Source organism: Apodemus sylvaticus, chromosome 21, assembly GCF_947179515.1.
Source record: "Apodemus sylvaticus chromosome 21, mApoSyl1.1, whole genome shotgun sequence".
Lineage (NCBI taxonomy): Eukaryota > Metazoa > Chordata > Mammalia > Rodentia > Muridae > Apodemus > Apodemus sylvaticus.
In genome coordinates this window covers 34,315,089-34,343,082 of record NC_067492.1, presented here as the reverse complement: position 1 = coordinate 34,343,082, position 27,994 = coordinate 34,315,089, and the positions used below count along the sequence as shown (strand labels likewise).

The window sequence follows — 27,994 nt, the reverse complement described above, 5'->3', positions numbered from 1 at the left end:
AGTCATTACTCTGGAGGCTGGGACAGGGTTCCAGGACAACCAGGGTTACACCTGGAAACCCTTTTGTTGAAAAACCAAAACCAAAACCGAATCTGAAACCAAAACGGAACTCAAAACCAAAACCAAAACTGAAACCAAAACCAAAACCAAAACCGACACCGAAACCGAAACTACAACGGAACTCAAAACCAAAACCAAAACCAAAAGTTCCTTCAAAAACTTACTGAGACCTCAACGCGTGTTTTCCACTCTTCTTTGCTCCCTCATGTTCTCTGCCTGCCTGGCAAGCCTGTCTGCCTTCAAGGCTTCTGCCAGTCTCTGCCTGGCTTTCTTTACCTTCCAGGTCTGTCTCAGGATGTCTGCCTTAGTTACTTGAATGCAGTAAGATGGTGACAGATGAAGGGGCAGTGGCATTGTTACCCCTTGACTGGAGAAAGAAGGTGACAACTGAAGAGCCACTTGCTCAGTCTTTTCCAAGCATGGGGGTTGGACAGAGGTGGCTTCTCCAGGAGTGAGCAGATCCTCAATACCACTGTGGTTGTTGGCTTCATCCTGCATTCCCAGTGCAATTCTTTCTATGGGGATGTTAAACTTCATTGGACATGATAGGCCTCCTTTACTGTCTCCAACTTGATAGTTCTGCAATCTCTTCAATGCACAGAGCTGTGTGGGTTTCTTCAGCTGAGCTTCCTCTCTCCTGTACCTGGTTTTATTCTCAGGGTGTGAAGTTATTATGGTCACAGGTTGTTGAAAGATGCAACTAGTCATCCTCCGAGAAAGTATGGACGTAAGACTATCTTTGTGTTTGGACTTTGTCTTCTTTGGGGCAACCTGGATCTGTCTTCTCTTTTGTAATTTGTTGGGTATCATACTTCTTGTGTGTCTTCCTATCACGGGCTGGCTTGAAACTGAGTTTCCTGAAGGCCTCTCCAAGACTGTAGAGTTTGTCCTAAAGGACCGCAGAGATGCAGACAAGTCTTGAGTTGCTGGAACCGGCAATGTCTTTCTCACCTAATCCTCCCCAGATCTCAGGGTCACAGGATTGTAGAATCACAGGATCACGGAGACAGGCGGACTGTGAGGAATTCTGACACAACCCGGATCACAGGAAGAACAGGCTACAGTCTTTATATATCCAGGGCAGGTAGCAAGTCTGTAGTCCAACTCCCAACAATGGTCAGTAGCAGCTATGAATGGAAGTCCAAGGATCTAGCAGTTGCTCAGTCCCGCAAGGCAAGCAGAGGAAGAAGTGAGAGTGAATTTTCTTTCTTCCAATGTCCTTATATGGGCCTCCAGCAGAAGGTGTGGCCCAGATTAAAGGTGCGTGCCACAGATTAAAGGTGTGTGTCACCAGGCCTGGATCTGGGACTTGCTTTGTCCCAGATGACCTTGAACTTAGAGATCTCTCTGTCTTAATCTTCTGAGATTCATAGCCACTATGCCTCAAGATCTCCATGCCAAGATCCAGGTCAGAAACTTGTTATTTCCCAGCCCATCAGATTAGGTACCAGATTAGGACCATATGTGAGCCTTCCAATTCTGGATTGTAGTTCATTCCAGATATCATAAAGTTGACAACCAGGAATAGCCATTACAATCTACCCCTTGTCATCTTGACACAAATAATATCTCATGTCCATATGAAACAATAACAAGGTCATGAATACTCCTAACATGTTATAACTATTCCTGGTACAATTTCAAACACATTTGTAAATTTACAATGGGGCAATGTCCCTTGGAAACATTCTTTTAGTGTCTCGACTTAAATACCAATTGATGTTAAAGGAATTGGAAGAAAGACAAATGTATTCTTTATTTTTTTTAAAGATTTATTTATTTATTTTTATTTATAGGTAAGTACACTGCAGCTATCTTGAGACACACATAGAAGAGTGCATCGGACCCCATTATAGATGGTTGTGAGCCACCATGTGGTTGCTGGGAATTGAACTCAGAACCTCTGGCAGAGCAGTCAGTGCTCTTAACCGCTGAGCCATCTCTCCAGCCCCGACAAATGTATTCTTAACAAAGTAACACAGAAGCATTCATATTACTTTATAATCCTCATTTCTGCAACTAGTTACATGTCCTTAGCTGGAATTTATAACTACCTTCCTTTACTACCCTTTCTGTATTTCCTTCACTTTAGGCAAACAACTTAGTAGGTCTTGGCTCTTTTCCTGGAGAATTGACCCATACCTTCATTCTTGAAGGGTCTGTGCCCTTTGCCATCCTGCTTGGATCAGGGTGTTGTAGTTTCCCATGGACTTTAATCCCAGGACTTGGTAGTACTAAGAGATGCCCTAAGGGATCTCCTGTACTCCAGACATAATCCTGCTCACCTCCATTGTGGAGAGACAGTCAAATTTCTCATGGTAATCTGGATCCTAACATTGTTATTCCTCTCTAGCCTGTTGGTTTAAGGTTTTAGAAGCCCAAAATAATCAGGGGAAAGTCTAGGCTTCCAGTTCAATGCAATGTTTGTTGTGGCTCCTTTTTCTGTAATAATTCCAGCCTGTGTCAAGTTGACACACAAAACCAGCCAGTACAATTGGCCCCTTGTCTACTTGACAAACACATCACTATTAAGCCTCAACCCTTACTTTCTTATTCATCAGTGTACTGGCTGACTTTGTGTGTCAACTTGACACAGGCTGGAGTTACTACAGAAAAAGGAGCTTCCGTTGGGCAAGTGCCTTCATGAGATCCAGCTGTGGGACATTTTCTCGATTAGTGATCAAGGCGGGAGGCCCCCTTGTGGGTGGTGCCATCCCTGGGCTGGTGTTCTTGGGGTCTATAAGAGAGCAGGCTGAGTAAGCCAGAGGAAGCAAGCCAGTAAGAAACATCCCTCTATGGCCTCTCATCAGCTCCTGCTTCCTGACCTGCTTGAGTTCCAGTCCTGACTTCCTTTAGTGATGAACAGCAGTGTGGAAGTGTAAGCTCAATAAACCCCTTTCCTTCACAACTTGTTTCTTGGTCATGATGTTTGTACAGGAATAGAAACCCTGAATAATACAATCCTCAAGATATAAATAACGTTAAAAGTCCCACAGTCTTTACATGTTAAAAGTTCAATCCCTTAAAATATCCAATACTTTTTTTTTTTAATTCAAAGCCCTTTAGAAATTCAAAGTCTCTTAATTGTGGGTTCCACTAAAATACTTCTTACTTCAAGAGGGAAAAATATCAGGGCACAGTCAAAATCAAAAGCAAAGTCACTCCAACTGTCCAATTTCTGGGATCCATTCACGATCTTCAGGGCTCCTCCAAGGGCTTGGGTCACTTCTCCAGCTCTGCCCTTTGTAGCACACACCTTGTCTTCTAGGCTCCAGCTGCCTGTACTTCACTGCTGCTGCTGTTCTTGGTGGTCATCTTATGGCACTGGCATCTCCAAAACACTGCTATCTTCTGCTGTAACTAGGCTTCACCAATAGCTTCTCACAGGCTCTCTTCATGGTGTCAAGCCTCAACTTCTCTGCATGACCCCTTCAGTCCTGGGCTTTCAACTGCAAGTGAAGCTGTATCTTCACCAATAGCCTTCCATGGCCTCTCACAGTGCCGAACCTCAGGTGCTCTTCATGACTCCTTCATGCCTTCAAAGCCAGTACCACCTAGGTGACTCTTACACATTACCAAGTTCAGCCACAGCACAAGGTACAACCTTGGCTATCTCTGGACACAGCCTCTGTGCTCTCAGAAAACACTTCCCAGAAGATTTCTCCTCAATGATGCTGGTCTCTTCTTAATCACTGCTAATTTCTTAGCTCCAGCTAACCAGCATCGATAGTCCCAGGCTGGCCTCAAACTCATGATCCTCGTGCCTCTGAGGACTTCAGCAAATCCTACTGTTGTGCATCATCACAACCCAATCACACATGATATGCACTCCCTGATAAGTGGATATTAGTCCCAAACTCCCGAATACCTAAGATACAATTGGAAGATACCATACGAAGCTCAAGAAGAAGGAAGACCAAAGTGTGGGCACTTTGGACCCTCCCAGAAAGGGGAACAAAATACTCACTGGAACAAACGTGGAGACAAAGTATAGAGCAGAGACTGAAGGAAAGGCCACACACACAGAGACTCAATCCCTTGACTTCAAAGTAGTAGGTACACACGTGAAAAACATCAGGAGGATTTCAGGAAACCCAAGGGGAGACGTTGGGAATATAGTGATTAGAACCTACCGCAGGCATTGTCGAGAGAAAGTAAGGCTCTCTTTGCTTGGAAATGAATGATAAGTGAATTCATGGAATCGTACATGTTTGGAAGAACAAGATTTTTTTTATAAGTCAGTATTTTTATTTGTGAACTAATAAAATGATTACAACCAAGAAAAGCTCTCTTAAATAGTTCTTGGACAAATATTTCTCTGACACATTGGATAGCAATATAACACAAAATAGTCATGGTGTCTATCAAAATAACTGAGGGAATGAGAAAGAGGGATGGATTTGTCTCATAAGACCTCCCTAAGTGGCAGCTGAGCAGGCATATGTCTTGTTTAACACCATAATTACAGTATATAGATTCCTGGTCTGGATATGAATTCACATAAAACAAATTTAGTATGATGTTTAAAGTTCACTCAATATGACTAACCCAGCAAAGCCTAAGAGCTTTCACATTCACTCTGTCTTTTGACAGTAGACAACAAAGCTTCCAACTCTTTTGTGATTTGCTCTCCAGTGGAAAGGAAGAAAGCTGGCAGGCACTTCAGGGCTCATCACTGCTGCAGCAGAGTTTGGAGTCTGTACTTGTGCTGGGTTTTGTCTTTTGGCTGTCAGTGCAGTTAAGATGCATTTTGGTATGGGAAAGCTGTCATGGTTTAGATGTTGCCCAATAGCACTGGCTTGTACAGGTGATCTGTTGGTTTGTTACTTGCACTCTCTCTGGCCTCATCCTACTGGTTTACTTGATGTATAATATGCAGACTCTGGTTTGGGGAGTCAGGGTGATGGCTATCTTTCTTCATGGTAACTTATCCCTTCTGACCTTTCTCTCTTATTCCGAGATGAGCAGCCATGAAGGAAAACAACACAAACTTAATTCAGAAACAATGGTAACTCAATTTCTGGGTGCAACAACTAAAACCTAATCTTGTAAGCCTTACTAAAATCAGATCCCTTGCGCATCTGCCATGATACCGGGAAACTCTAGCAGCTATATCTTAACCCTCTGCTGTCCCATCTCCAAAAGGTTTGGAAGAACAAGATTTAAATTTCTCTACCAATAAGATTATCAGAAGATCCTGCTATACCACTCCTGGGCATATACCCAGAGGATTCCCCACCATGTAATAAGGATACATGCTTCACTATGTTCATAGCAGCCCTATTTATAATTGCCAGATGCTGGAAAGAAGCCAGGTATCCCTCAACAGAAGAGTGGATGCAAAAAATGTGGTATATCTACACAATGGAGTACTATTCAGCCATTAGAAACAATGAATTCATGACATTCTTAGGCAAATGGATGGAGCTAGAGAACATCATACTAAGTGAGGTAACCCAGACTCAAAAGGTGAATCATGGTATGCACTCACTAATAAGTGGATATTAACCTAGAAAACTGGAATACCCAAAACATAATCCACACATCAAATGAGGTACAAGAAGAAAGGAGGAGTGGCCCCTGGTTCTGGAAAGACTCAGTGAAACAGTGTTCGGCAAAACCAGAACGGGGAAGTGGGAAGGGGTGGGTGGGAGGACAGGGGAAGAGAAGGGGGCTTACGGGACTTTCGGGGAGTGGGGGGGGCTAGAAAAGGGAAATCATTTGAAATGTAAATAAATTATATCGAATAAAAAAAAAGAAACAATGAATTCATGAAATTCTTAGGCAAATGGATGGAGCTAGAGAACATCATACTAAGTGAGGTAACCCAGTCTCAAAAGGTGAATCATGGTATGCACTCAGTAATAAGTGGTTATTAACCTAGAAAACTGGAATACCCAAAACATAATCCACACATCAAATGAGGTATAAGAAGAAAGGAAGAGTGGCCCCCTGTTCTGGAAAGACTCAGTGAAGCAGTATTTGGCAAAACCAGAACGGGGAAGTGGGAAGGGGTGGATGGGAGGACGGGGGGAGAGAACGGGGTTTGCGGGACTTTCGCGGAGTAGGGGGCTAGAAAAGGGGAAATCATTTGAAATGTAAATAAAAAATATATCGGGAAAAAAAAAAGAAACACAAATATGATCCAAAAAAAAAAAAAAAGAAAGAAATCTAAATCATTGGAGAATGAATGGAGAGAAGAAAGTTTATGGGACATATGGGGAGGGGGGGATCCGGGAAAGGGGAAATCATTTGGAATGTAAACAAAGAATATAGAAAATAAAAATATTAAAAAAAAAAGATTATGAGAGGTCAGACTGGTCTACATAGCAACATTCCTGAACATCCCTAGCTATGTATTGAGACACTTTCTCTCTCCCTCTCTCCCTCTCCCACTCCCCCCTCTCTGTTTTTTTTTTTTTTTTTTTTTTTGAGACAGGGTTTCTCTGTATAGCCTTGGCTGTCCTGGAACTCCCTCTGTAGACCAGGCTGGCCTCGAACTCAGAGATCTGCTTGCCTCTGCCTCCCAGAGTGCTGGGATTACAGGTGTGTGCCACCACCACCAAGCCGAGACACTTTCTCAAACAATACAAATCAAAACAAAACAAGCTGGGTCATGGTGGTGACCGCCTGTAATCCCAGCACTTGGGAGGCAGAGGCAGATGGATCTCTGAGTTCAAGACCAGCTTTATCTACAGAATGAGTTTCAGGACAGCCAGGGCTATACAGAGAAACACTGTCTTGAACCCCACCCCCTATCTACCCCCCAAAAAGACTATGAGAAAATCTTTCTGGAGCAAGTTCGGAAGAGTAGTGGTGAGACCCATTTCCGAGTTGACATTAACGGGGGAATACTCAGTGAAGATAAATCTGATCCTTGTCTCCCAGCACGGGCATGGGCTTCATAGCAGTATTCCTGGCTTGTTGCTTCTCTTCCTGATACCTCATAGCTATGAACTTCACCATCTTGTCAGGCCATTCACTTCATATCAATGCTCACGGGACACTGCAAGTACAACAAGGGACTAAAATTGACTTCCTTAAACCAACACCCCATGGACATCATCTTTTCTGAAACTGCATTAGACAGAATCTCAGAGATTCCTTCTGGCCACCTGTGGTCAACTTCTTTTCAACAAACCAAATCTCTTTTTGGATCTTTCTTTCTTTCTTTCTTTCTTTCTTTCTTTCTTTCTTTCTTTCTTTCTTTCTTTCTTTCTTTCTTTCTTTCTTTCTTTCTTTCTTTCTTCCTTCCTTCCTTCCTTCCTTCCTTCCTTCCTTCCTTTCTTTCTTTCTTTCTTTCTTTCTTTCTTTCTTTCTTTCTTTCTTTCTTTCTTTCTTTCTTTCTTTCTTTCTTTCCTTCCTTCCTCATTATACTAGTCTACATAGCACATTCCTGAACTTTCTTTCTTTTCTTTTCTTTTGTTTTCTTTTCTTTCTTTCTTTCTTTGTTTCTTTCTTTCTTTCTTTCTTTCTTTCTTTCTTTCTTTCTTTCTTTCTTTCTTTCTTTCTTTCTTTCTTTTTTTGGTATGTTTGAGACAGGGTTTTCCTGTATAGCTGTCCTGGAACTCACAATGTAAACCAGAATGGCCTTGAACTCACAAATCCGCCAGCCTCTGCCTCCCCAGTTCTCGGATTAAAGGTGTGTGCCACCACTGCTCAGCGTTTTGGTCCTTTCTATGGTTGTCAGCATTCTTAGGACATCCTTCCAGATGTGGAGGTTGTGTTCCAGATGTAAGAACATCTGAGAGCTCCTTCAGGAATCAAACCTTGCTATTACTCAATTGATCGACCCATTTTAAAGTACAAGAGTACATTAAAATGACCTCATTTGCTTAGCTCTTTCTAGTTGAGGGCTATTGGGGGTTCTTTCCAGTTTTGGGCGAGATGATAGAAGCTGTTGCACACATTTTTTTTTTGTGCTTGCTTTTGTGTGAACACAGGCTTTTGTTTTATTTGGGTAAATAATACCACCTATAAGTTGGTCTTATATCACTTGAAGGTACTTCATTAAAATGATAAGAAACTATTAAATTGCATGCTCAAATCCCAGTGGCATTTTGTGTGTCCATCATCAGTAGAGGGGTTTTTAGGGTCTCAGACACTTTGATTTTATTACTTTCTCTTTCCTATATAGATGTAGCAATAGAAGGGAAGCAGTACCAAGCCTTGGCTTTGACTTGCATGTGCGCAGTGAGACTTTTGTTCAAATATTTTCCCATTTCTTTAATTTTACTGGGGTACTGTAACAAATAATCATAGACTGGGTCAGTGTACTAGTTTCCAGTTTCTGTGACAAAATACTGAGAAAAACCGTGTAGGGGAGAGAAGATTTGATTTGGAGTGTGGCTTCAATCCCATTGCCTGGTCAGTCAGCTCTGTTGATCTGCAGTGGGGCAGAACATTATGGTCATGGTGCAGCAAAGATGCTTCATAGTGCCATGAGGGTGGGGGAGGAGAAGGGAGAGGAGAGGAGGGAAGGGGGGATGGGTGGGAGGAAGGAGTGGGGATACAGGATTAGGAGCAGAACATATCCTTCCCGGACATGCTGCCACTTCTGACTGGACCCTACCTCCCAAAGTTTCTGCCTCTTCTAATGGGTTTTTAAGTCTGGAATCCATCAATGGATTTTTTTAATTCGATATAATTTATTTACATTTCAAATGATTTCCCCTTTTCTAGCCCCCCCCACTCCCCGAAAGTCCCGTAAGCCCCCTTCTCTCCCTGTCCTCCCACCCACCCCTTCCCACTTCCCCGTTCTGGTTTTGCCGATTACTGTTTCACTGAGTCTTTCCCGAACCAGGGGCCACTCCTCCTTTCTTCTTGTACCTCATTTGATGTGTGGATTATGTTTTGGGTATTCCAGTTTTCTAGGTTAATAACCACTTATTAGTGAGTGCATACCATGATTCACCTTTTGAGTCTGGGTTACCTCACTTAGTATGATGTTCTCTAGCTCCATCCATTTGCCTAAGAATGTCATGAATTCATTGTTTCTAATGGCTGAATAGTACTCCATTGTGTAGATATACCACATTTTTTGCATCCACTCTTCTGTTGAGGGATACCTGGGTTCTTTCCAGCATCTGGCAGTTATAAATAGGGCTGCTATGAACATAGTAGAGCATGTATCCTTATTACATGGTGGGGAGTCCTCTGGGTATATGCCCAGGAGTGGTATAGCAGGATCTTCTGGAAGTGAGGTGCCCAGTTTTCTGAGGAACCGCCAGACTGCTTTCCAGAGTGGTTGTACCAATTTGCAACCCCACCAGCAGTGGAGGAGTGTTCCTCTTTCTCCACACCCTCTCCAACACCTGCTGTCTCCTGAATTTTTAATCTTGGCCATTCTGACTGGTGTAAGATGAAATCTCAGTGTTGTTTTGATTTGCATTTCCCTAATGACTAATGAAGTTGAGCATTTTTAAAGATGCTTCTCCGCCATCTGAAGTTCTTCGGGTGAGAATTCTTTGTTTAACTCTGTACCCCATTTTTTAATAGGGTTGTTCAGTTTTCTGGAGTCTAACTTCTTGAGTTCTTTATATATATTGGATATTAGCCCTCTATCTGATGTAGGATTGGTGAAGATCTTTTCCCAATTTGTTGGTTGCCGATTTGTACTCTTGATGGTATCCTTTGCCTTACAGAAACTTTGTAATTTTATGCGGTCCCATTTGTCAATTCTTGCTCTTAGAGCATACGCTATTAGTGTTCTGTTCAGAAACTTTCTCCCTGTACCGATGTCCTCAAGGGTCTTCCCCAGTTTCTTTTCTATTAGCTTCAGAGTGTCTGGCTTTATGTGGAGGTCCTTGATCCATTTGGATTTGAGCTTAGTACAAGGAGACAAGGATGGATCAATTCGCATTCTTCTGCATGCTGACCTCCAGTTGAACCAGCACCATTTGTTGAAAAGGCTATCTTTTTTCCATTGGATGTTTTCAGCCTCTTCGTCGAGGATCAAGTGGCCATAGGTGTGTGGGTTCATTTCTGGATCTTCAATCCTGTTCCATTGATCCTCCTGCCTGTCACTGTACCAATACCATGCAGTTTTTAACACTATTGCTCTGTAGTATTGCTTGAGGTCAGGGATACTGATTCCCCCAGATTTTCTTTTGTTGCTGAGAATAGTTTTAGCTATCCTGGGATTTTTGTTGTTCCAGATGAATTTGATAATTGCTCTTTCTAACTCTGTGAAGAATTGAGTTGGGATTTTGATGGGTATTGCATTGAATCTGTATATTGCTTTTGGCAAAATGGCCATTTTATCTATATTGTTTCTACCGATCCATGAGCCTGGGAGGTTTTCCCATTTTTTGAGGTCTTCTTCCATTTCCTTTTTCAGAGTCTTGAAGTTCTTGTCATACAGATCTTTCACATGTTTGGTAAGAGTCACCCCAAGATACTTTATACTGTTTGTGGCTATTGTGAAGGGGGTCATTTCCCTAATTTCTTTCTCAGCCTGCTTATCCTTTGAGTATAGGAAGGCCACTGATTTGCTTGAGTTGATTTTATAACCTGCCACTTTGCTGAAGTTGTTTATCAGCTGTAGGAGCTCTCTAGTGGAGTTTTTTGGGTCACTTAGGTAGACTATCATGTCGTCTGCAAATAATGATAGTTTGACTTCTTCCTTTCCGATTTGTATCCCTTTGACCTCCTTATGTTGTCGAATTGCCTGAGCTAGTACCTCAAGTACAATATTGAAACGATAAGAAGAAAGTGGGCAGCCTTGTCTGGTCCCTGATTTCAGTGGGATTGCTTCAAGTTTCTCTCCATTTAGTTTGATGCTGGCTACCGGTTTGCTGTATATTGCTTTTACTATGTTTAGGTATGGGCCTTGAATTCCTGTTCTCTCCAAGACTTTAAGCATAAAAGGATGCTGAATTTTGTCAAATGCTTTTTCAGCATCCAATGAAATGACCATGTGGTTTTGTTCTTTGAGTTTGTTTATGTAGTGGATTGTATTGATGGATTTCTGTATATTGAACCAACCCTGCATTCCCGGGATAAAGCCTACTTGATCATGGTGGATGATCGTTTTGATGTGTTCTTGGATTCAGTTGGCAAGAATTTTATTGAGTATTTTTGCATCGATGTTCATAAGGGAAATTGGTCTGAAGTTCTCTTTCTTTGTTGGATCTTTGTGTGGCTTTGGTATCAGCGCAATTGTGGCTTTCTAGAAGGAATTGGGTAGTGCTCCTTCTGTTTCTATTTTGTGGAATAGTTTGAAGAGTATTGGTGTTAACTCTTCTTTGAAGGTCTGGTAGAATTCTGCACTGAAACCATCTGGTCCTGTGCTTTTTTTGGTTGGAAGACTTTCTATGACTCCTTCTATTTCTTTAGGCATTATGGGACTGTTTAGATGGTCTAGTTGGTCCTGATTTAATTTTGGTATTTGGTATCTGTCAAGGAAATTGTCCATTTCCTCCAGATTCTCCAGTTGTGTTGAGTACAGGCTCTTGTAGTAGGATCTGATGATTTTTTGGATTTCCTCAGTTTCCATTGTTATATCTCCCTTTTCATTTCTAAGTTTGTTAATTTGGATACTTTCTCTGTGCCCTTTGGTCAGTCTGGCTAAGGGTTTATCTATCTTGTTGATTTTCTCAAAGAACCAGCTCCTGGTTTTGTTCATTTTTTGTATGGTTCTCTTTGTTTCTACTTGATTGATTTCGGCCCTGAGTTTGATGATTTCCTGCCTTCTACTCCTCCTGGGTGAAATAGCTTCTTTTTGTTCTAGGGCTTTCAGGTGTGTCATTAAGCTGGTAATGTATGCTCTCTCCATTTTCTTTTTGGAGGCACTCAGGGCTATGAGTTTTCCTCTTAGCACTGCTTTCATTGTGTCCCCTAGATTTGGGTATGTTGTGTTTTCATTTTCATTGTGTTCTAAAAAGTCTTTAATTTCTTTCTTTATTTCTTCCTTGACCAAGGTATCATTGAGTAGAGTATTGTTCAGTTTCCACGTGTATGTGGGTTTTCTGTTGTGTCTGTTGCTATTGAAGACCACTTTTACTCCATAGTGATCAGATAGGAGGCATGGGATTAGTTCGATCTTCTTATATTTGTTGAGGTCTGTCTTGTGACGAATTATATGGTCGATTTTGGAGAAGGTACCATGAGGTGCTGAGAAAAAGGTATATTCTTTTGTTTTAGGATAGAATGTTCTATATATATCTCTGTTAACTCTAATTGGTCCAAAGCTTCAATTAGTTTCATTGTGTCCCTGTTTAGTTTCTGTTTTCCTGATCGGTCCATTGAGGAAAGTGCAGTGTTGAAGTCACCCACAATTATTGTGTTAGGTGCAATGTGTGCTTTGAGTTTTAATAAAGTTTCTTTTACGAAAGAGGGTGCCCTTGCATTTGGAGCATAGATGTTCAGGATTGAGAGTTCTTCTTGTTGTATTTTTCCTTTGACCAGCAAGAAGTGTCCCTCAGAGTCTCTTTTGATGACTTTGGGTTGAAAGTCAATTTTATCTGATATTCAAATGGCTACTCCAGCTTGTTTCCTGAGACCATTTGCTTGTAAAATTGTCTTCCAGCCTTTTACTCTAAGGTAGTGTTTGTCTTTGACCCTGAGGTGTGTTTCCTGTAAGCAGCAAAATGTAGGGTCCTGTTTACGTATCCAGTCAGTTAGTCTGTGTCTTTTTATTGGGTCATTAAGTCCATTGATGTTAAGAGATATTAAGGAATAGTGATTGTTACTTCCTATCATTTTTGACGTTATTTTTTAAATTTGATTGCTTAACTTCTTTTGGGTTTGATGAAAGGTTACTATCTTGCTTTTTCCAGGGTGAAGTTTCCCTCCTTGTATTGGTGTTGTCCTCCTATTATCCTTTTTAGGGCTGGGTTTGTGGATAGATATTGGGTAAACTTGGTTTTGTCATGAAATATCTTAGTTTCTCCATCTATGGTGATTGAGAGTTTTGCTGGATATAGTAGTTTTGGTTGGCATTTGTGTTCTCTTAGAGTCTGCATGAGATCTGCCCAGGACCTTCTAGCCTTCATAGTCTCAGGTGAAAAGTCTGCTGTGATTCTGATAGGTCTTCCTTTATATGTTACTTGGCCTTTTTCTCTTACTGCCTTTAATATTCTTTGTTTGTTTAGAACATTTGGTGTTTTGATTATTATGTGACGGGAAGTATTTCTGTTCTGGTCCAGTCTGTTTGGAGTTCTGTAGGCTTCTTGTATATTCATGGGCATCTCTCTGTTTAGGTTAGGGAAGTTTTCTTCCATAATTTTATTGAAGATATTTGCTGGCCCTTTAAGTTGTAAATCTTCACTCTCATCTATGCCTATAATCCTTAGGTTTGGTCTTCTCATTGTGTCCTGGATTTCCTGGATATTTTGGGTTACAAGCTTTTTGCATTTTGCGTTTTCTTTAACTTTTGAGTCCATGGTTTCTATGGAATCTTCAGCATCTGAGATTCTTTCTTCTATCTCTTGTATTCTGTTGTTGATATTTGCATCTCTGTCCCCTGATTTCTTCCCAAGGCTTTCTATCTCCAAAGTTGTCTCCATTTGAGTTTTCTTAGTTGTTTCTACTTCTGATTTTAGATCCTGGATGGTTTTGCTTAGCTCCTTCACTTGCTTGTTTGTGCTTTCCTGTAATTCTTTAAGAGATTTTTGTGCTTCCTCTTTCATGACCACAGCCTGTTGACCAAAGTTCTCCTGTATTTCTTTAACTGTTTTTTGCGTTTCCTCCTTGTTGGCTTTTGTATTCTCCTGGATTTCTTTCAATGATTTTTGTGTTTCCCTTGCAAGGGCTTCTAACTTTTGATCCATTTTCTCCTGAATTTCTTTAAGTATGTCCTTCATGTGTTCCTGTACCAGCATCATGACCAGTGATTTTAAATCCAAATCTTGTTTTACTGGTGTGATGGGGTATCCAGGACGTGCTGGTAGAGGAGAATTGGGTTCAGATGTTGCCATATTGCCTTGATTTCTGTTAGTGACGTTCCTGCGTTTACCTTTTGCCATCTAGTTCTCACTGGTGTTAAGTTTGTCTTGTCAGTGCTGGACTCACCTGTGCAAGCTGCCCCTTCCCGGTTGGCCTCTGGTGCACAGCTTACCCCCTGCACTGCCTGTAGACAGGGTGCTACTGCCCAGGCTGATCAGACGCCGGGGCCCGCTGGATTCACTGGAGCACACTGACTTCTCCCAGCTAGCCGCCCGGAAGCCCTGCTAGCCTCTTGACGGACCTGGAGACGTGGTGCGGCCACCCAGGCTGATCTGGATCCGGAAGCGGAGAGAGTTGAGCTGAGGGCTTCCGCCTGAGGCCTTGCCCCAGATTGTGTCTGTGGACCAGATGGAGCCCGTGTGCACCCCCAGGCAGCGCCAACGGTGTATGCTGCTGTGACCTCCCCTGTGTTCTGCTCACTCCGCTGGGCAGCCGTTCCCCCAACCGGGCTGGCACACACAAGGTTAGCATGGCCGCCCAGGCCCTGAGTCCAGGCAAAAGCCTGGGAGGCCAAGGTCCCAGCAAAGTTCCCCTAGGGCTATGACTGTTAATTGGGTCCGCCAGGTGACCCGGATGGCGGGCGTGCGCGCCCGTGCTCACTGAAAGCGCAGGGAGAGTCTGCTGTGCTAACAACCTCCTTGGCGGGTTGACTCACAGATGGCCCAGCAAGCCGCCCAGTTCTTGGGGTCAGTCCTGTGCCTTTTGGGGCCTAGACCCCCGCTTTGTTAGCCTCAGGCTATGCCTGTTACGAGTCTGCCCGCCAGAGCTCTCTGTCCTCCTGAAGGCAAAATGGCGGCGCGCGCAGGCCCGGGCAAAAAACCTCCTGGCTGGGTTGGCACCCCGATGGCCCCCCGAACAGACCAGGCCTGGGTGCAGGCCAACGCCCGTTGGGCTCAGACCCCCGAGGTCCTGGCCTTGGATTATGTTTGTGTACCTCAGTCTGTCCGATCTCTGGAGTCCGATACCAAGATGGAGATGAGCCTCTCCTGACTGGTGGGAAGCCGAGTTCTGAAGTGGCTTCCGTGCAGTGAAAGGCGCCTTAAACCGCAGCTGCTTGCCACCCGGCTGGTCAGCGAAGGTTAGTGGTCGTGGGCGCAGGGCCTAACTGGACCCTGTGTCACCTTGGTTCCACTGCTGATGGCCCTTCAGCAGGACCAGCCACTGCTGCACTGCCGCCGCCGCCGCCGCCCCCATCAATCCCATCAATGGATTTAACCATTCATGAAGTCAGAGCCTTCAGGGTTTAGTTATCTCCCAAAAGCCTCGCCTTAGAACACTCCAGCTTCCTGGGGATCCTTCAGATGCACAGAAAAACAGCTTCCAGATGTGGGAAGTTTAGTAGATGAAACCTGCTTTCTGGTTTGTAGTACTTTCCCGTGGTTCCCTTACCAAGTGCTGGGATTAAAGGCATGCGCCCCCACTGCCTGGTTTCCACTATCTGTTTTAATCTAAGCTGGAACACCAAGGATAGACAATAATGTAGGCAATATCTGTGCAAGCATAGAAAATAAACGTAGCATTTTTAGTTGCTTTTCCTGTTAGAGCACATGCAACCAGAAAGCCTGAAAATGTATCATTAGTCACATGCACATATTTTAACTTTCTAAAATCAGAAATATGAGTTACCATTTATTTGTACTAATTTATTAACAAATAATCCTCTAGAATTAACACCATTATGTGGTACAGGTAGAAATCGAGGACGCCTAAAGCAAGTCTTTACAATTTGATGTGCACATTTTCTAAAAAAAATAAAATTATTCTCAAGCCATTACTATTTTGATGATGTAAAGAATATGATTATATGGCCAATTGTTTCTATGTAAGGCCTATAGTCTGTCTTGGATAGAAATATCTTGTGGCCTTGCCTTAAGGGGTCTTGTCCAGGCAATCTAGGATGAGCTCCTTTTAAAAGATTTATTAATTTATTACATATAAGTATACTGTGGCTGTCTTCAGACACACCAGAAGAGGGTGTCAGATCTCATTACATGACCCGTCCAGTAGGTCCAGTTATTCAGGGTTCCGAAGGGGTGCTACCTGAGGGTCAAAAGGGGGAGAGAGAAAGGAGACCAGTCAAAGGGGGGTTCAATTGTCGAGGTCTCGTTTAATTTTCCAGGGTACACAGGTTTTAAGCTTTCAGAGGAAGAGCTTACCTCGAGGAAAGAACAAAGGAGGGAGGGGTATTCTTGGCAGTTTCAGCAGGAAGAGATAAGGGCCATCTGGTGAAGACATCTGATGTTTGCAGAGTCTGGAGCATCCTGTGGTTATCTCAGAACTTCCCTTCACCTGGCAGTTCAGGGGGGGGGGGGGCTCTTCTTTGTTTTACTCAGGACCTTTGCCCTGCCAGCCCTCTGGGCTGTTAGTGAGGGTCCATTATGGCTTCCCACATTTCCTCCCTTTCCTTATATTAGAAGTGGTAAGGTCTGGGCAGAAATACTGGGCAAGGGGGCCAGACTGTGTAGCCGTCTCTGTCTTAGGATCGACCTCCCTATCCCCAGCCTTACCCGTCATAGGGTTACCTTGTCATCCTCAAAGCCCCGTGTCTTAGGTTGGTCAGGGAATAGAGGAAGTTGCCCTTCCTTAAGATGGCTACCTTGGGTTAGCTCCCCCTCCAGAAGAGCCCAGGGATGAATAAGTGGAAGCCAAACAGAGCCTCATTAAAGGTGCTTATTGAAATTGAGCCTCTCCGTGGTGGGTACTGCGGTTGTTTCTGCTGAGCTGTCTTGTCTCTCGGGGTCCATCATTTCCGGTGTCCAGTGGATGATACTGTACTGAGACATAATTCTTGGGTAGGGTGGAATCTATTTGTGATTTAATGAAGCAGGTTAATCATTGAAAAGCCCAGGGACCAAAGGAGATTAACAGTAATAACCCTATGAAGGGTCCTAGAATAGAAGGTAGTAGGGTGGAAAGCCATGGGGACGAGGAGAACCAATTTTTATACCAAGACTCCTGCTGTTCTCGTTCTCTTTTGTGTTTCTCTAAACTCTCTTTTACTCTCCTCAGACTGTCATCTACCAGTCCTGTCTTGTCCACATAAACACAGCATTCTTCCCTTAAGGCTGCGCAAAGTCCTCCCTATTGTAGGAAGAGCAGATCAAGTCCTTTCCTATTTTGTAATACTACTTCTGATAAGGAGGCAACAGAATCTTTTAAATTGGCTAAACCATCTCTGAGTTCGGCCAGGTCCTTATCAATGGCAGCACTAAGTAAATAATATTGTTGTCGATTCTGTTGCGAGGTAACAAGGGAGGCAATGCCTGTGGATGTCTTAAAGAAAATAAATGGCAGGCCACATTCTATCTGCTCTACACTTGAAATCTGTAAAATTTAAATATATGGCCTTTTGACACCCTGAAGGGGGGTAATCAGCAGTAGCCAATATCTCCCCTTTGATCTGTTTATAATTTGTTTAATCTTCAGCTAAATAAAATTGCCATGCAAAGAGGGATGTTGAGTCCATAGTTATCTGTGGTATCAGCATTAGTAAGAAGCATCCAAAGGTGTTGAGGGCTGTGGCCATTTTCAATGATTATAATCAGCATCACTCTTTGTCTCAGCATTAGCATACTCTGGCAGCTAGCATGTTCCTTTGGCATCCTGCAGAAAAAACACAAGCATGCCCTCCTCTCTACACTCAGAGTGATCCCTAGCATTAAAATTTTAATTTTTTTTTTGAGGGTATATAGAGATGTGATTCTCCCCTCTTTTATTATAAAAATATTCTTGTAAAGTTCTATGGGCTTGTTCTATAATATCTTGTCTTTGCAAATTATGAGGAATCTCAGTAATATGACTAATATTAAATTGTTAATAAGACATCTCAATGACTGACTATAATAATCAGTTATAATATTTGTTTTAATCTGATTTAGAACATTTAGTATTAAAAAATAACATATGTAATGACTAATTTTATTTTATATTTTGTTTCTTATGTTAAAACAGTTATAACTAGAAAGCTTGAAAAGCTGTCAATAGTCGTATGTATATTTTTTGATTAATTTTTTGAATTGTATTTGTATAAATAATTGTAAAAGTTAAGAATTAGTAGCATTAAAAAGAAACAATTTTAAGGAATTTTAAGCCATGAGCTATATATGTATATTATTAATATATAAATCAAAAGTTTGATTTTTAACATTTTGAAAAGAACAGCTACAGCACCCAATTCAATTATCTGTGCTGAAGCAAGGGGACACTCAAAAGAATAAACATGTGATCTAATTATATGAGCTTTACTCCCATAGTAGATGCATTTTTATAGGATGCATGTAAAATCTATAACAATATAAAAACATTTATAGAGGCAAACTTTTAACAATTTATCTTTTAGATAATAATTATTAATTTTGTCAAAAAGGCTTGTCATGTAATAGATTAACAATTAATAATAATTTGATTGCTGTTTAAAATAAGGAACAAACATTTCATCATGCTCTTAAAACATTTCTTTTAAAAATATTTTTATGATTTTATTTTGTAACACTTTATTATTACATCAGATCTTTATTGGAGGATGTCAAAACCTTATTTGGAGAGATTTTATATTAATGTTCTCTTTGTGAAGGAATGGAAGTGAGCATATATCATAAACTGTTGACAAATACTTACGGTAGCTTTCTCTAAGTTATGTCTCTCAGTATTTAATTTGCATCTATCTTGAGAACATCAGAGGCTTAAATGGCAAACTTAAAGCAGTGTCTTAGCCAAAAAATTTACCTTAACACCTTTTGAAAATCATTTTCTTAAAAAATTTAAAAGCCCATTGTTAAGAGCAAGCCATTTCTTGAGGAATAACTTTCTAATGAAAATCTTTTATTGGTTTTTTAAAGTTAGCTTATGCTCCTTTAAAGTTAGAAGTAAATGCTTTTATAATTATCAATATCCACAAAGCAAAAAACATCTTTTAAAATCTATAATAGTTTTGTATGTAGTAGGCAGGCCAAATTTTAATGCCTTCATAATTTTTACATAGCTTTATTACCTTTTACAGATCTAAGTTTGAACTTTATTTTGGACCACATCTGTATGAATCTATTAAAAATGTTCTTTTGGCCAGAATCTCTCTAAGTGAGGCCTGCAAGACAAAACTGCATCTCTCAAGCCTCTGCAGCTTTGAGCAGCTTTGAGGCAGCTCTGAGCTTTGTATAACTCAAATGTAAACCTCCTGATCTGAGTTTGTTATCTCTAAGGCCAGACCTACACCCACCGGTCCTGCAAGGAGTAGCCTGTAACCAGACCCCATTGTATGGAGGTCAAATTACAAAAGGGACCTGTAATATCAAAGTATAACTACAACTTTTTGAAAGCAAAACCCAGTTTTAAACAATCTTTTCTCCTTAAAATTAATGGCAAACACATTATTTTCATATTGCAAAGTTTGTCCATTATCTTGTGTTTGAATGTATGACAGTGTAACTTATTGAAGAGACATTATTTTAAATCTTATTTTTTATAAGTCCAATCTCCAGGCCAAGATTCACACAAAACACCATGCCAATTTAGAAGCATCTTAGAGGCCTGTATTTCCTGTGTTGCATCATGCCACATGTAGCTAGTTAAGATGGCTCTGACACTGAATCACCAGTTTTAAACTAACCTTTTCTTAATAACCCTATACCTTTTTAATCATAACCAATTAATTTATAACTCTATAGTCAAGATATGTAAAACCTTATACCATTAAGACCAATTAAAAATAAAAATGAAGCGATCATACAAATCTCATAAATAAATTTAAACCAAATATATATATATATATATATATATATATATATATATATATATATATATATATATATATATTTTTTTTTTTTCTAGCTGTAACTTCAGGGGAATAAAGCACTTTGAACCCAATCATCATCATGATAGAAATTTTTCTAGGAGAATTAACCATTTCCACTTGTCTGGCTGCTGGCTCTTAAAGAAGCAGCTTTTTCTCCAGCTGTGTTTGACTCCTACCTTAAAATGTGAGGCACCTCAAATTAGCCTCCTCTGTGTAAACTGCAATTGGCAGGACTGCCAGCAAGATAACACCTTTTTACCACTTTTTTTTTTTACATAAAACATAAAAACAACCAATCATTCAGCCAAACAAAACAATGGACAACACAAATTGACACACATGAACAAGTTTTGGTGCACCAAAGACAAACGACAGACAACAAGGGAACTTGATGTCACAAACAGATCCAAATATCTTAACCCGAACTAAGGAGATCTCCAGTAGGTTTCAGAGAGAAAACAAAACCATCTGCCGTTTTCCTGTACTCACCAGGAGAGTTTTGAAATAGCTTCCAACCATTTTTTTTTTTTTGATACTGTGTCCTACACATAGGAAAACTGCTTTTCTGAAACCTGCTTTTTCTCTTGTTTAAGATTTAACAAGGGGGAAGAGGGATGCCTAAGTGAACACACACAGCTGTGGAGAGAGGTGGGAGGGGAGGAGAGCCCAGGAATTTCTCTGCAGTCCAGGTCTTACATGCTGCCCGTGAGCGGTTTTTGCTTTTGTTCTCTCTCAGCAGCCTCTGACTTCCAAAGAAAAATTTCTCTCTCAGAGAAAGCTCAGCTTGGGCCAGCTGGATAAATTCCTCAGGTGTCAGCCACCCCTCAGCAGAAGATTCTAAGTGCCAAAGTGAAGGGAGCAGTCCACCCATAGGCTGTGACTGCGGACTTTAATTCTTCTAAAATGTTAAAATCAAGGGGCTTGTTTTGGCTCTGGCTTTTTCTAGGCATTTGTCTTTGAAATAAATCTTGAAGTTAGAGTGACCATTTGTTCCTCGTAGCTCCTTTCAGAGGGCTACTTGCTCTCTGCAGCTTTTCTACTCCATGTTGGCTTTCTCCCTGGGGGTCTCTTAACTTAATGGCATATCAGCAGTGGATGGTCCCTTTCGGAGAGGAGAATAAAGAGAAGCCGAGGGAACAGCTGAGGAAGGTTTTGGAGAATTCTTTTTTAGGGTAAAGCGAGGTCATTGAAGCTGCCGGAGACAAAGGGTGGAGGCAATATTCAGCGACCAACAAAAGCTGTTGTAGTCAGGGTCCTCGTTCGCACTCTGAATGAGCCCCCACTAACTAAAGAATGTATCAGACACTGGTTTACCGGTTTTCAGAATCTTATTAATTTCCTTACCACCCTTATCTCAAGTTAGTGGGTGAATATCAGGTCCACTTAAAATTAACCAATGACATTTATCATCGACAAAATAAAAGAACTTGATTAAATCCTTTTTTCTTAACTCTTAGTCCTCTCTCCCTGAATTAATGCTTGATTCCTCCTACGAAACAAGCCTCTTTAGCCTCGTTTAATAATTGTTTCCCTATGACAATCGGAAGACAATGTTTGGCCACTTACCTGCCCCTCCAGCAACACACGAGCGATGCAGTCTGCGGGGTCCTCCTTTTTCCAGGGTTTCCGGTAGTTGACATTCTTTGGGTCCCTGTTCAGGCGCCACTATGACCCGTCCAGCAGGTCCAGTTATTGAGGGTTCCCAACTGGTGCTACCTGAGGGTCAAAGGTGGGGGAGAGAAAGGAGACCAGGCAAAGGGGGGTTTAATTGTCGAGGTCTCATTTAATTTTCAGGGGTACACAGGTTTTAAGCTTTCAGAGGACGAGCTCACCTCGAGGCAAGAACAAAGGAGAGAGGGGCATTCTTGGCAGTTTCAGCAGGAAGAGATAAGGGCCGTCTGGTGGAGACATCTGATGTTTGCAGAGTCTGGAGCATCCCATGGTTATCTCAGAACTTCCCTTCAACTGGCAGTTCATGGGGAGACGCTCTTCTTTGTTTTATTTAGGACCTTTGCCCTGCCAGCCCTCTGGGCTGTTAGAGAGGGTCCGGTATGGCTTCACACAATTATAGATGTTTGTGAGCTACCGTGTTGGTGCTGGAATTTGAACTCATGACCTTAGAAAGAGCAGTCAACACTCTTTCTGATGACTATTGAGTTATCTCTCTAGCACCTGCATGAACTCTTAAGTTTCCAGAGGACAGTCATTTAAAAGAACAGTACCTTTTATTTAAAACTTGATTTGTATTTGCATAAATAATTGTAAAATTTATGAATTATCAGTATCTAAAAAGGAGCAATTTCAAGCAATTGTAAGCCATGATATATATATATATATATATATATATATATATATATATATATATATATATATATATATATATATATATAGGCTATCAGTATACAAATTAAAAGCTTGATTTTTACCATTTTAAAAATAGCGGCTACAGCATCCAATTGAAATATCTGTGCTGAAGCAGGGGGAAACTCAAAAGAATAAAGATGTGATCCAATTACAGGTGCTTCTCTCCCATAGAAGAGCTGTTTATAAGTACAGTAGATGCATTCTTTATGGGATGCATGCATAAATCTATAGGAAAATATAAAGGCATGCATAGAAGTAAATTTTAACAATTATCTTTTGGATAATAGTTATCAATTTTGGCTACAAGGATTGCCATGCAATAGGCCAAATATCAACACTCTGCAATGACTAATTTTATTGCCATTTTAAATAAGGAACAAATGTTTCATCAGGTTCTTAATACATTCTTTTTAAAATGTTTTTATGAGCGGGGCGGGTGATGGTGCATGCCTGTAATCCCAGCACTTTGGGAGGCAGAGGCAGGCAGACTTCTGAGTTTGAGGCCAGCCTGGTCTACAGAGTGAGTTCCAGGGCAGCCCGGGCTACACAGAGAAACCCTGTCTTGAAAAAACCCAAAATCCAAAAAACCAAAAAAAAAAAAAAAAGCTTTTATGATTTTATCTTATAATATTTTATTAACATATCAATAGCTTTATGTTGAAACTTTATTTGGAGATGATAAAGGGTGACTCTACATTAATGCTCTCTTTACCAAGGAATTGTTGTGAACACATAACATAAACAACTGATCACAGTAGCCTTCTCTACTATCTGTAAAGTTATTTGTCTTTCACTAGTTAATTTGCATCCACCTTGAGAACAGAGGTTTAAGTCCTCCTGTGGTAAGCTTAAAAAATTTTAAAGCCCATTGTTAAGAACAAAGGCTTGTAATAAATTTCTGTGAATAATATATACTGAAAGATTTAAAATCCTAGCTTTTTGTGTTGAAGTAGAGACAAAACATTTTTTCTCACATAAGGTAAGGCTATCAGCCATTCTTTGAGGAAAAACTTTCTAATGAAATTGCTCTATTGGTTCTTTAAAATTAGCTCATTAGAAGCAAATGCTTTTTACAATTATCAGGATGCAAAGAAAAAAACAACCTCTTAAATCCATAATAATTTTGTATGGAGTAGGTGAAGGGAGTTGGGACTCTTCAGAATCTATAGTTGAGGCAGTAAGCAGACTTAGAGCCTTGAAGCAAGGTTGTGGTTGAGTCATTCCACAAACAGACCAGCCATAAAAGATAAGGGGCATCCTGGGCAATCTCCTATAGGTCATATACCATCTGGACTGGAGTCTCCTGTCTCCTGTCCCTTGGATGCAGTTTACTAATGTCAAAGTGACCTTCCTGCTAAAAAAAATAAACTACCCTCCTACATTGCTGATGGCCGGATATGCACGTATGTGAAAAAACAAACAAACAAAGAAACAAACAAACAAAAAACCCCCACCTTCCCTGCCAGAATCCCCCGCCAATGTTTGAATCAGCAAATCATGTGTAACTGTGCCAACCCCCCCTGACAACCTCCCTAACCAACCCCCCTGACTTCTCCTATATAAACCCCTAACCTTTGAGCCTCAGGGTCGACTCCTCTGTCTCCTGTGTGAGATACGTGTCGGCCCAGAGCTCTGATAATAAACTACCCCATGCGCTTGCATCAAGTCGGTCTCTCTTGTTTCCTTGGGTGTACGCTATCCTGAGAATGGAGTGGGGGTCTCCCCAAAAGGAGGTCACATGTAGGCAGGCCAGATTTCAATGCCTTCATAAGTTCTACATAGCCTTATTAACTTTTCATAGATCTTAAGTTTGAACTATGTTTTGAACCACACCTGGATAGATCTGTCAAGAATGTTGTTTTGGCCTGAAACTCTCTAGGTAGGGTTTGCAAGTCAAAAGCAGTACCTCACAAGCTTCCAAGGAGGCAGCTCTGAGCTTTGCATTGACTCGAATGTAAATATTTTCTAATCTGAGCCTATTGTCCAAGGCCAGGCCCAACACCTGTTTGTCCTGCAGGGCAGCAGCCTACTACCAGACCCCATTGTATGAGGGTCAAATAACAAAAGGAACGTGTAATTTGAGGGTTCCTGGAAAAATTTTACTAGCTGTTTTTAGTAGTCTTATCTACAAATATTTGAAACATTTCTAAAGGAGCCTGTTTGATATCAAACAAATTCCCACTGATATCTCCTTTTTAATCTTGGGGGGGTGTTAAATTTTGCTTCTACCACTGTATCCAGTAAACTTGTGAAAAAGTAGCAACAGGCCTATACTGGCCACAGCTGTTTTTAACTTTTATCACTCTTGAAATTACCTTAATAACAAAATATGGGTGAGTTAAGAATTGTGAACCTTCAGCCGGGCGGTGGTGGCACACGCCTCTAATCCCAGCACTCTAGGAGGCAGACACACTGGCGGATTTCTGAGTTTGAGGCCAGCCTGGTCTAGAGTGAGTTCCAGGACAGCCAGGGCTATACAGAGAAAACCTGTCTTGAAAAAACCAAATCAAAAAAAAAAAAAAAAAAAAAAAAAAAAGAAAAAAGAATTGTGAACCTTCAATCAGACTGCAAACTGCAGTCAATGGTACACTGGCAGTTGTTAACTGTAATTTTTAACTTTCTCTTGCAATATTAGAGCATAACTACAACTTTGGAAAGCAAAACCCATTTTTACACACTGCAGCTATCTTGAGACACACATAGAAGAGTGCATCGGACCCCATTATAGATGGTTGTGAGCCACCATGTGGTTGCTGGGAATTGAACTCAGAACCTCTGGCAGAGCAGTCAGTGCTCTTAACCGCTGAGCCATCTCTCCAGCCCCGACAAATGTATTCTTAACAAAGTAACACAGAAGCATTCATATTACTTTATAATCCTCATTTCTGCAACTAGTTACATGTCCTTAGCTGGAATTTATAACTACCTTCCTTTACTACCCTTTCTGTATTTCCTTCACTTTAGGCAAACAACTTAGTAGGTCTTGGCTCTTTTCCTGGAGAATTGACCCATACCTTCATTCTTGAAGGGTCTGTGCCCTTTGCCATCCTGCTTGGATCAGGGTGTTGTAGTTTCCCATGGACTTTAATCCCAGGACTTGGTAGTACTAAGAGATGCCCTAAGGGATCTCCTGTACTCCAGACATAATCCTGCTCACCTCCATTGTGGAGAGACAGTCAAATTTCTCATGGTAATCTGGATCCTAACATTGTTATTCCTCTCTAGCCTGTTGGTTTAAGGTTTTAGAAGCCCAAAATAATCAGGGGAAAGTCTAGGCTTCCAGTTCAATGCAATGTTTGTTGTGGCTCCTTTTTCTGTAATAATTCCAGCCTGTGTCAAGTTGACACACAAAACCAGCCAGTACAATTGGCCCCTTGTCTACTTGACAGACAAACACATCACTATTAAGCCTTAACCCTTACTTTCTTATTCATCAGTGTACTGGCTGACTTTGTGTGTCAACTTGACACAGGCTGGAGTTACTACAGAAAAAGGAGCTTCAGTTGGGCAAGTGCCTTCATGAGATCCAGCTGTGGGACATTTTCTCGATTAGTGATCAAGGCGGGAGGCCCCCTTGTGGGTGCTGCCATCCCTGGGCTGGGGTTCTTGGGGTCTATAAGAGAGCAGGCTGAGTAAGCCAGAGGAAGCAAGCCAGTAAGAAACATCCCTCTGTGGCCTCTGCATCATCTCCTGCTTCCTGACCTGCTTGAGTTCCAGTCCTGACTTTCTTTAGTGATGAACAGCAGTGTGGAAGTGTAAGCTCAATAAACCCCTTTCCTTCACAACTTGCTTCTTGGTCATGATGTTTGTACAGGAATAGAAACCCTGAATAATACAATCCTCAAGATCTAAATAATGTTAAAAGTCCCACAGTCTTTACATATTAAAAGTTCAATCCCTTTAAAATATCCAATAATTTTTTTTTAAATTCAAAGCCTTTTAGAAATTCAAAGTCTCTTAATTGTGGGTTCCACTAAAATACTTCTTACTTCAAGAGGGAAAAATATCAGGGCACAGTCACAATCAAAAGCAAAGTCACTCCAACTGTCCAATGTCTGGGATCCACTCACGATCTTCTGGGCTCCTCCAAGGGCTTGGGTCACTTCTCCAGCTCTGCCCTTTGTAGCACACACCTTGTCTTCTAGGCTCCAGCTGCCTGTACTCCACTTCTGCTGCTGCTCTTGGTGGTCATCTTATGGCACTGGCATCTCCAAAACACTGCTATCTTCTGCTGTAACTAGGCTTCACCAATAGCTTCTCACAGGCTCTCTTCATGGTGTCAAGCCTCAACTTCTCTGCATGACCGTCCTGGGCTTTCAACTGCAAGTGAAGCTGTATCTTCACCAACAGCCTTCCATGGCCTCTCACAGTGCCGAACCTCAGGTGCTCTTCATGACTCCTTCATGCCTTCAAAGCCAGTACCACCTAAGTGACTCTTACACATTACTAAGTTCAGCCACCGCAAAAGGTACAACCTTGGCTATCTCTGGAACACAGCCTCTGTGCTCTCAGAAAACACTTCCCAGAAGATTTCGCCTCAATGATGCTGGTCTCTTCTTAATCACTGCTAATTTCTTAGATCCAGCTAACCAGCATCGATAGTCCCAGGCTGGCCTCAAACTCATGATCCTCGTGCCTCTGCGGACTTCAGCAAATCCTACCGTTGTGCACCATCACAACCCAATCACACATGATATGCACTCCGTGATAAGTGGATATTAGTCCCAAACTCCCGAATACCTAAGATACAATTGGAAGATACCATACGAAGCTCAAGAAGAAGGAAGACCAAAGTGTGGGCACTTTGGACCCTCCCAGAAAGGGGAACAAAATACTCACTGGAACAAACGTGGAGACAAAGTATAGAGCAGAGACTGAAGGAAAGGCCACACACACAGAGACTCAATCCCTTGACTTCAAAGTAGTAGGTACACACGTGAAAAACATCAGGAGGATTTCAGGAAACCCAAGGGGAGACGTTGGGAATATAGTGATTAGAACCTACCGCAGGCATTGTCGAGAGAAAGTAAGGCTCTCTTTGCTTGGAAATGAATGATAAGTGAATTCATGGAATCGTACATGTTTGGAAGAACAAGATTTTTTTTATAAGTCAGTATTTTTATTTTGAACTAATAAAATGATTACAACCAAGAAAAGCTATCTTAAATAGTTCTTGGACAAATATTTCTCTGACACATTGGATAGCAAAATAACACAAAATAGTCATGGTGTCTATCAAAATAACTGAGGGAATGAGAAAGAGGGATGGATTTGTCTCATAAGACCTTGCTAAGTGTCAGCTGAGCAGGCATATGTCTTGCTTAACACCATAATTACAATACATAGATTCCTGGTCTGGATATGAATTCACATAAAACAAATTTAGTATGATGTTTAAAGTTCACTGAATATGACTAACCCAGCAAAGCCTAAGAGCTTTCACATTCACTCTGTCTTTTGACAGTAGACAACAAAGCTTCCAACTCTTTTGTGATTTGCTCTCCAGTGGAAAGGAAGAAAGCTGGCAGGCACTTCAGGGCTCATCACTGCTGCAGCAGAGTTTGGAGTCTGTACTTGTGCTGGGTTTTGTCTCTTGGCTGTTAGTGCAGTTAAGATGCATTTTGGTATGGGAAAGCTGTCATGGTTTAGATGTTGCCCAATAGCGCTGGTTTGTACAGGTGATCTGTTGGTTTGTTACTTATACTCTCTCTGGCCCCATCCTACTGGTTTACTTGATGTATAATAAGCAGACTCTGGTTTGGGGAGTCAGGAAGGTGGCTATCTTTCCTCATGGTAACTTATCCCTTCTGACCTTTCTCTCTTATCCCGAGA

The 27,994-nt window shown here is 41.4% G+C and overlaps 1 protein-coding gene across 1 annotated transcript; it reads right to left on the bottom strand.

The window, feature by feature from the left end:
• Positions 1 to 231: 231 nt before the first annotated feature.
• On the bottom strand, positions 232 to 27,243 carry LOC127672119 (methyl-CpG-binding domain protein 3-like 2B). Its single transcript, XM_052167320.1, has 3 exons — positions 27,168 to 27,243; positions 21,365 to 21,514; positions 232 to 986 (listed from the first exon to the last, which is right to left on the bottom strand). The coding sequence occupies exons 1-3, from the start codon at positions 27,241 to 27,243 to the stop codon at positions 232 to 234; spliced, it is 981 nt and encodes a 326-aa protein (XP_052023280.1).
• Positions 27,244 to 27,994: the final 751 nt, after the last annotated feature.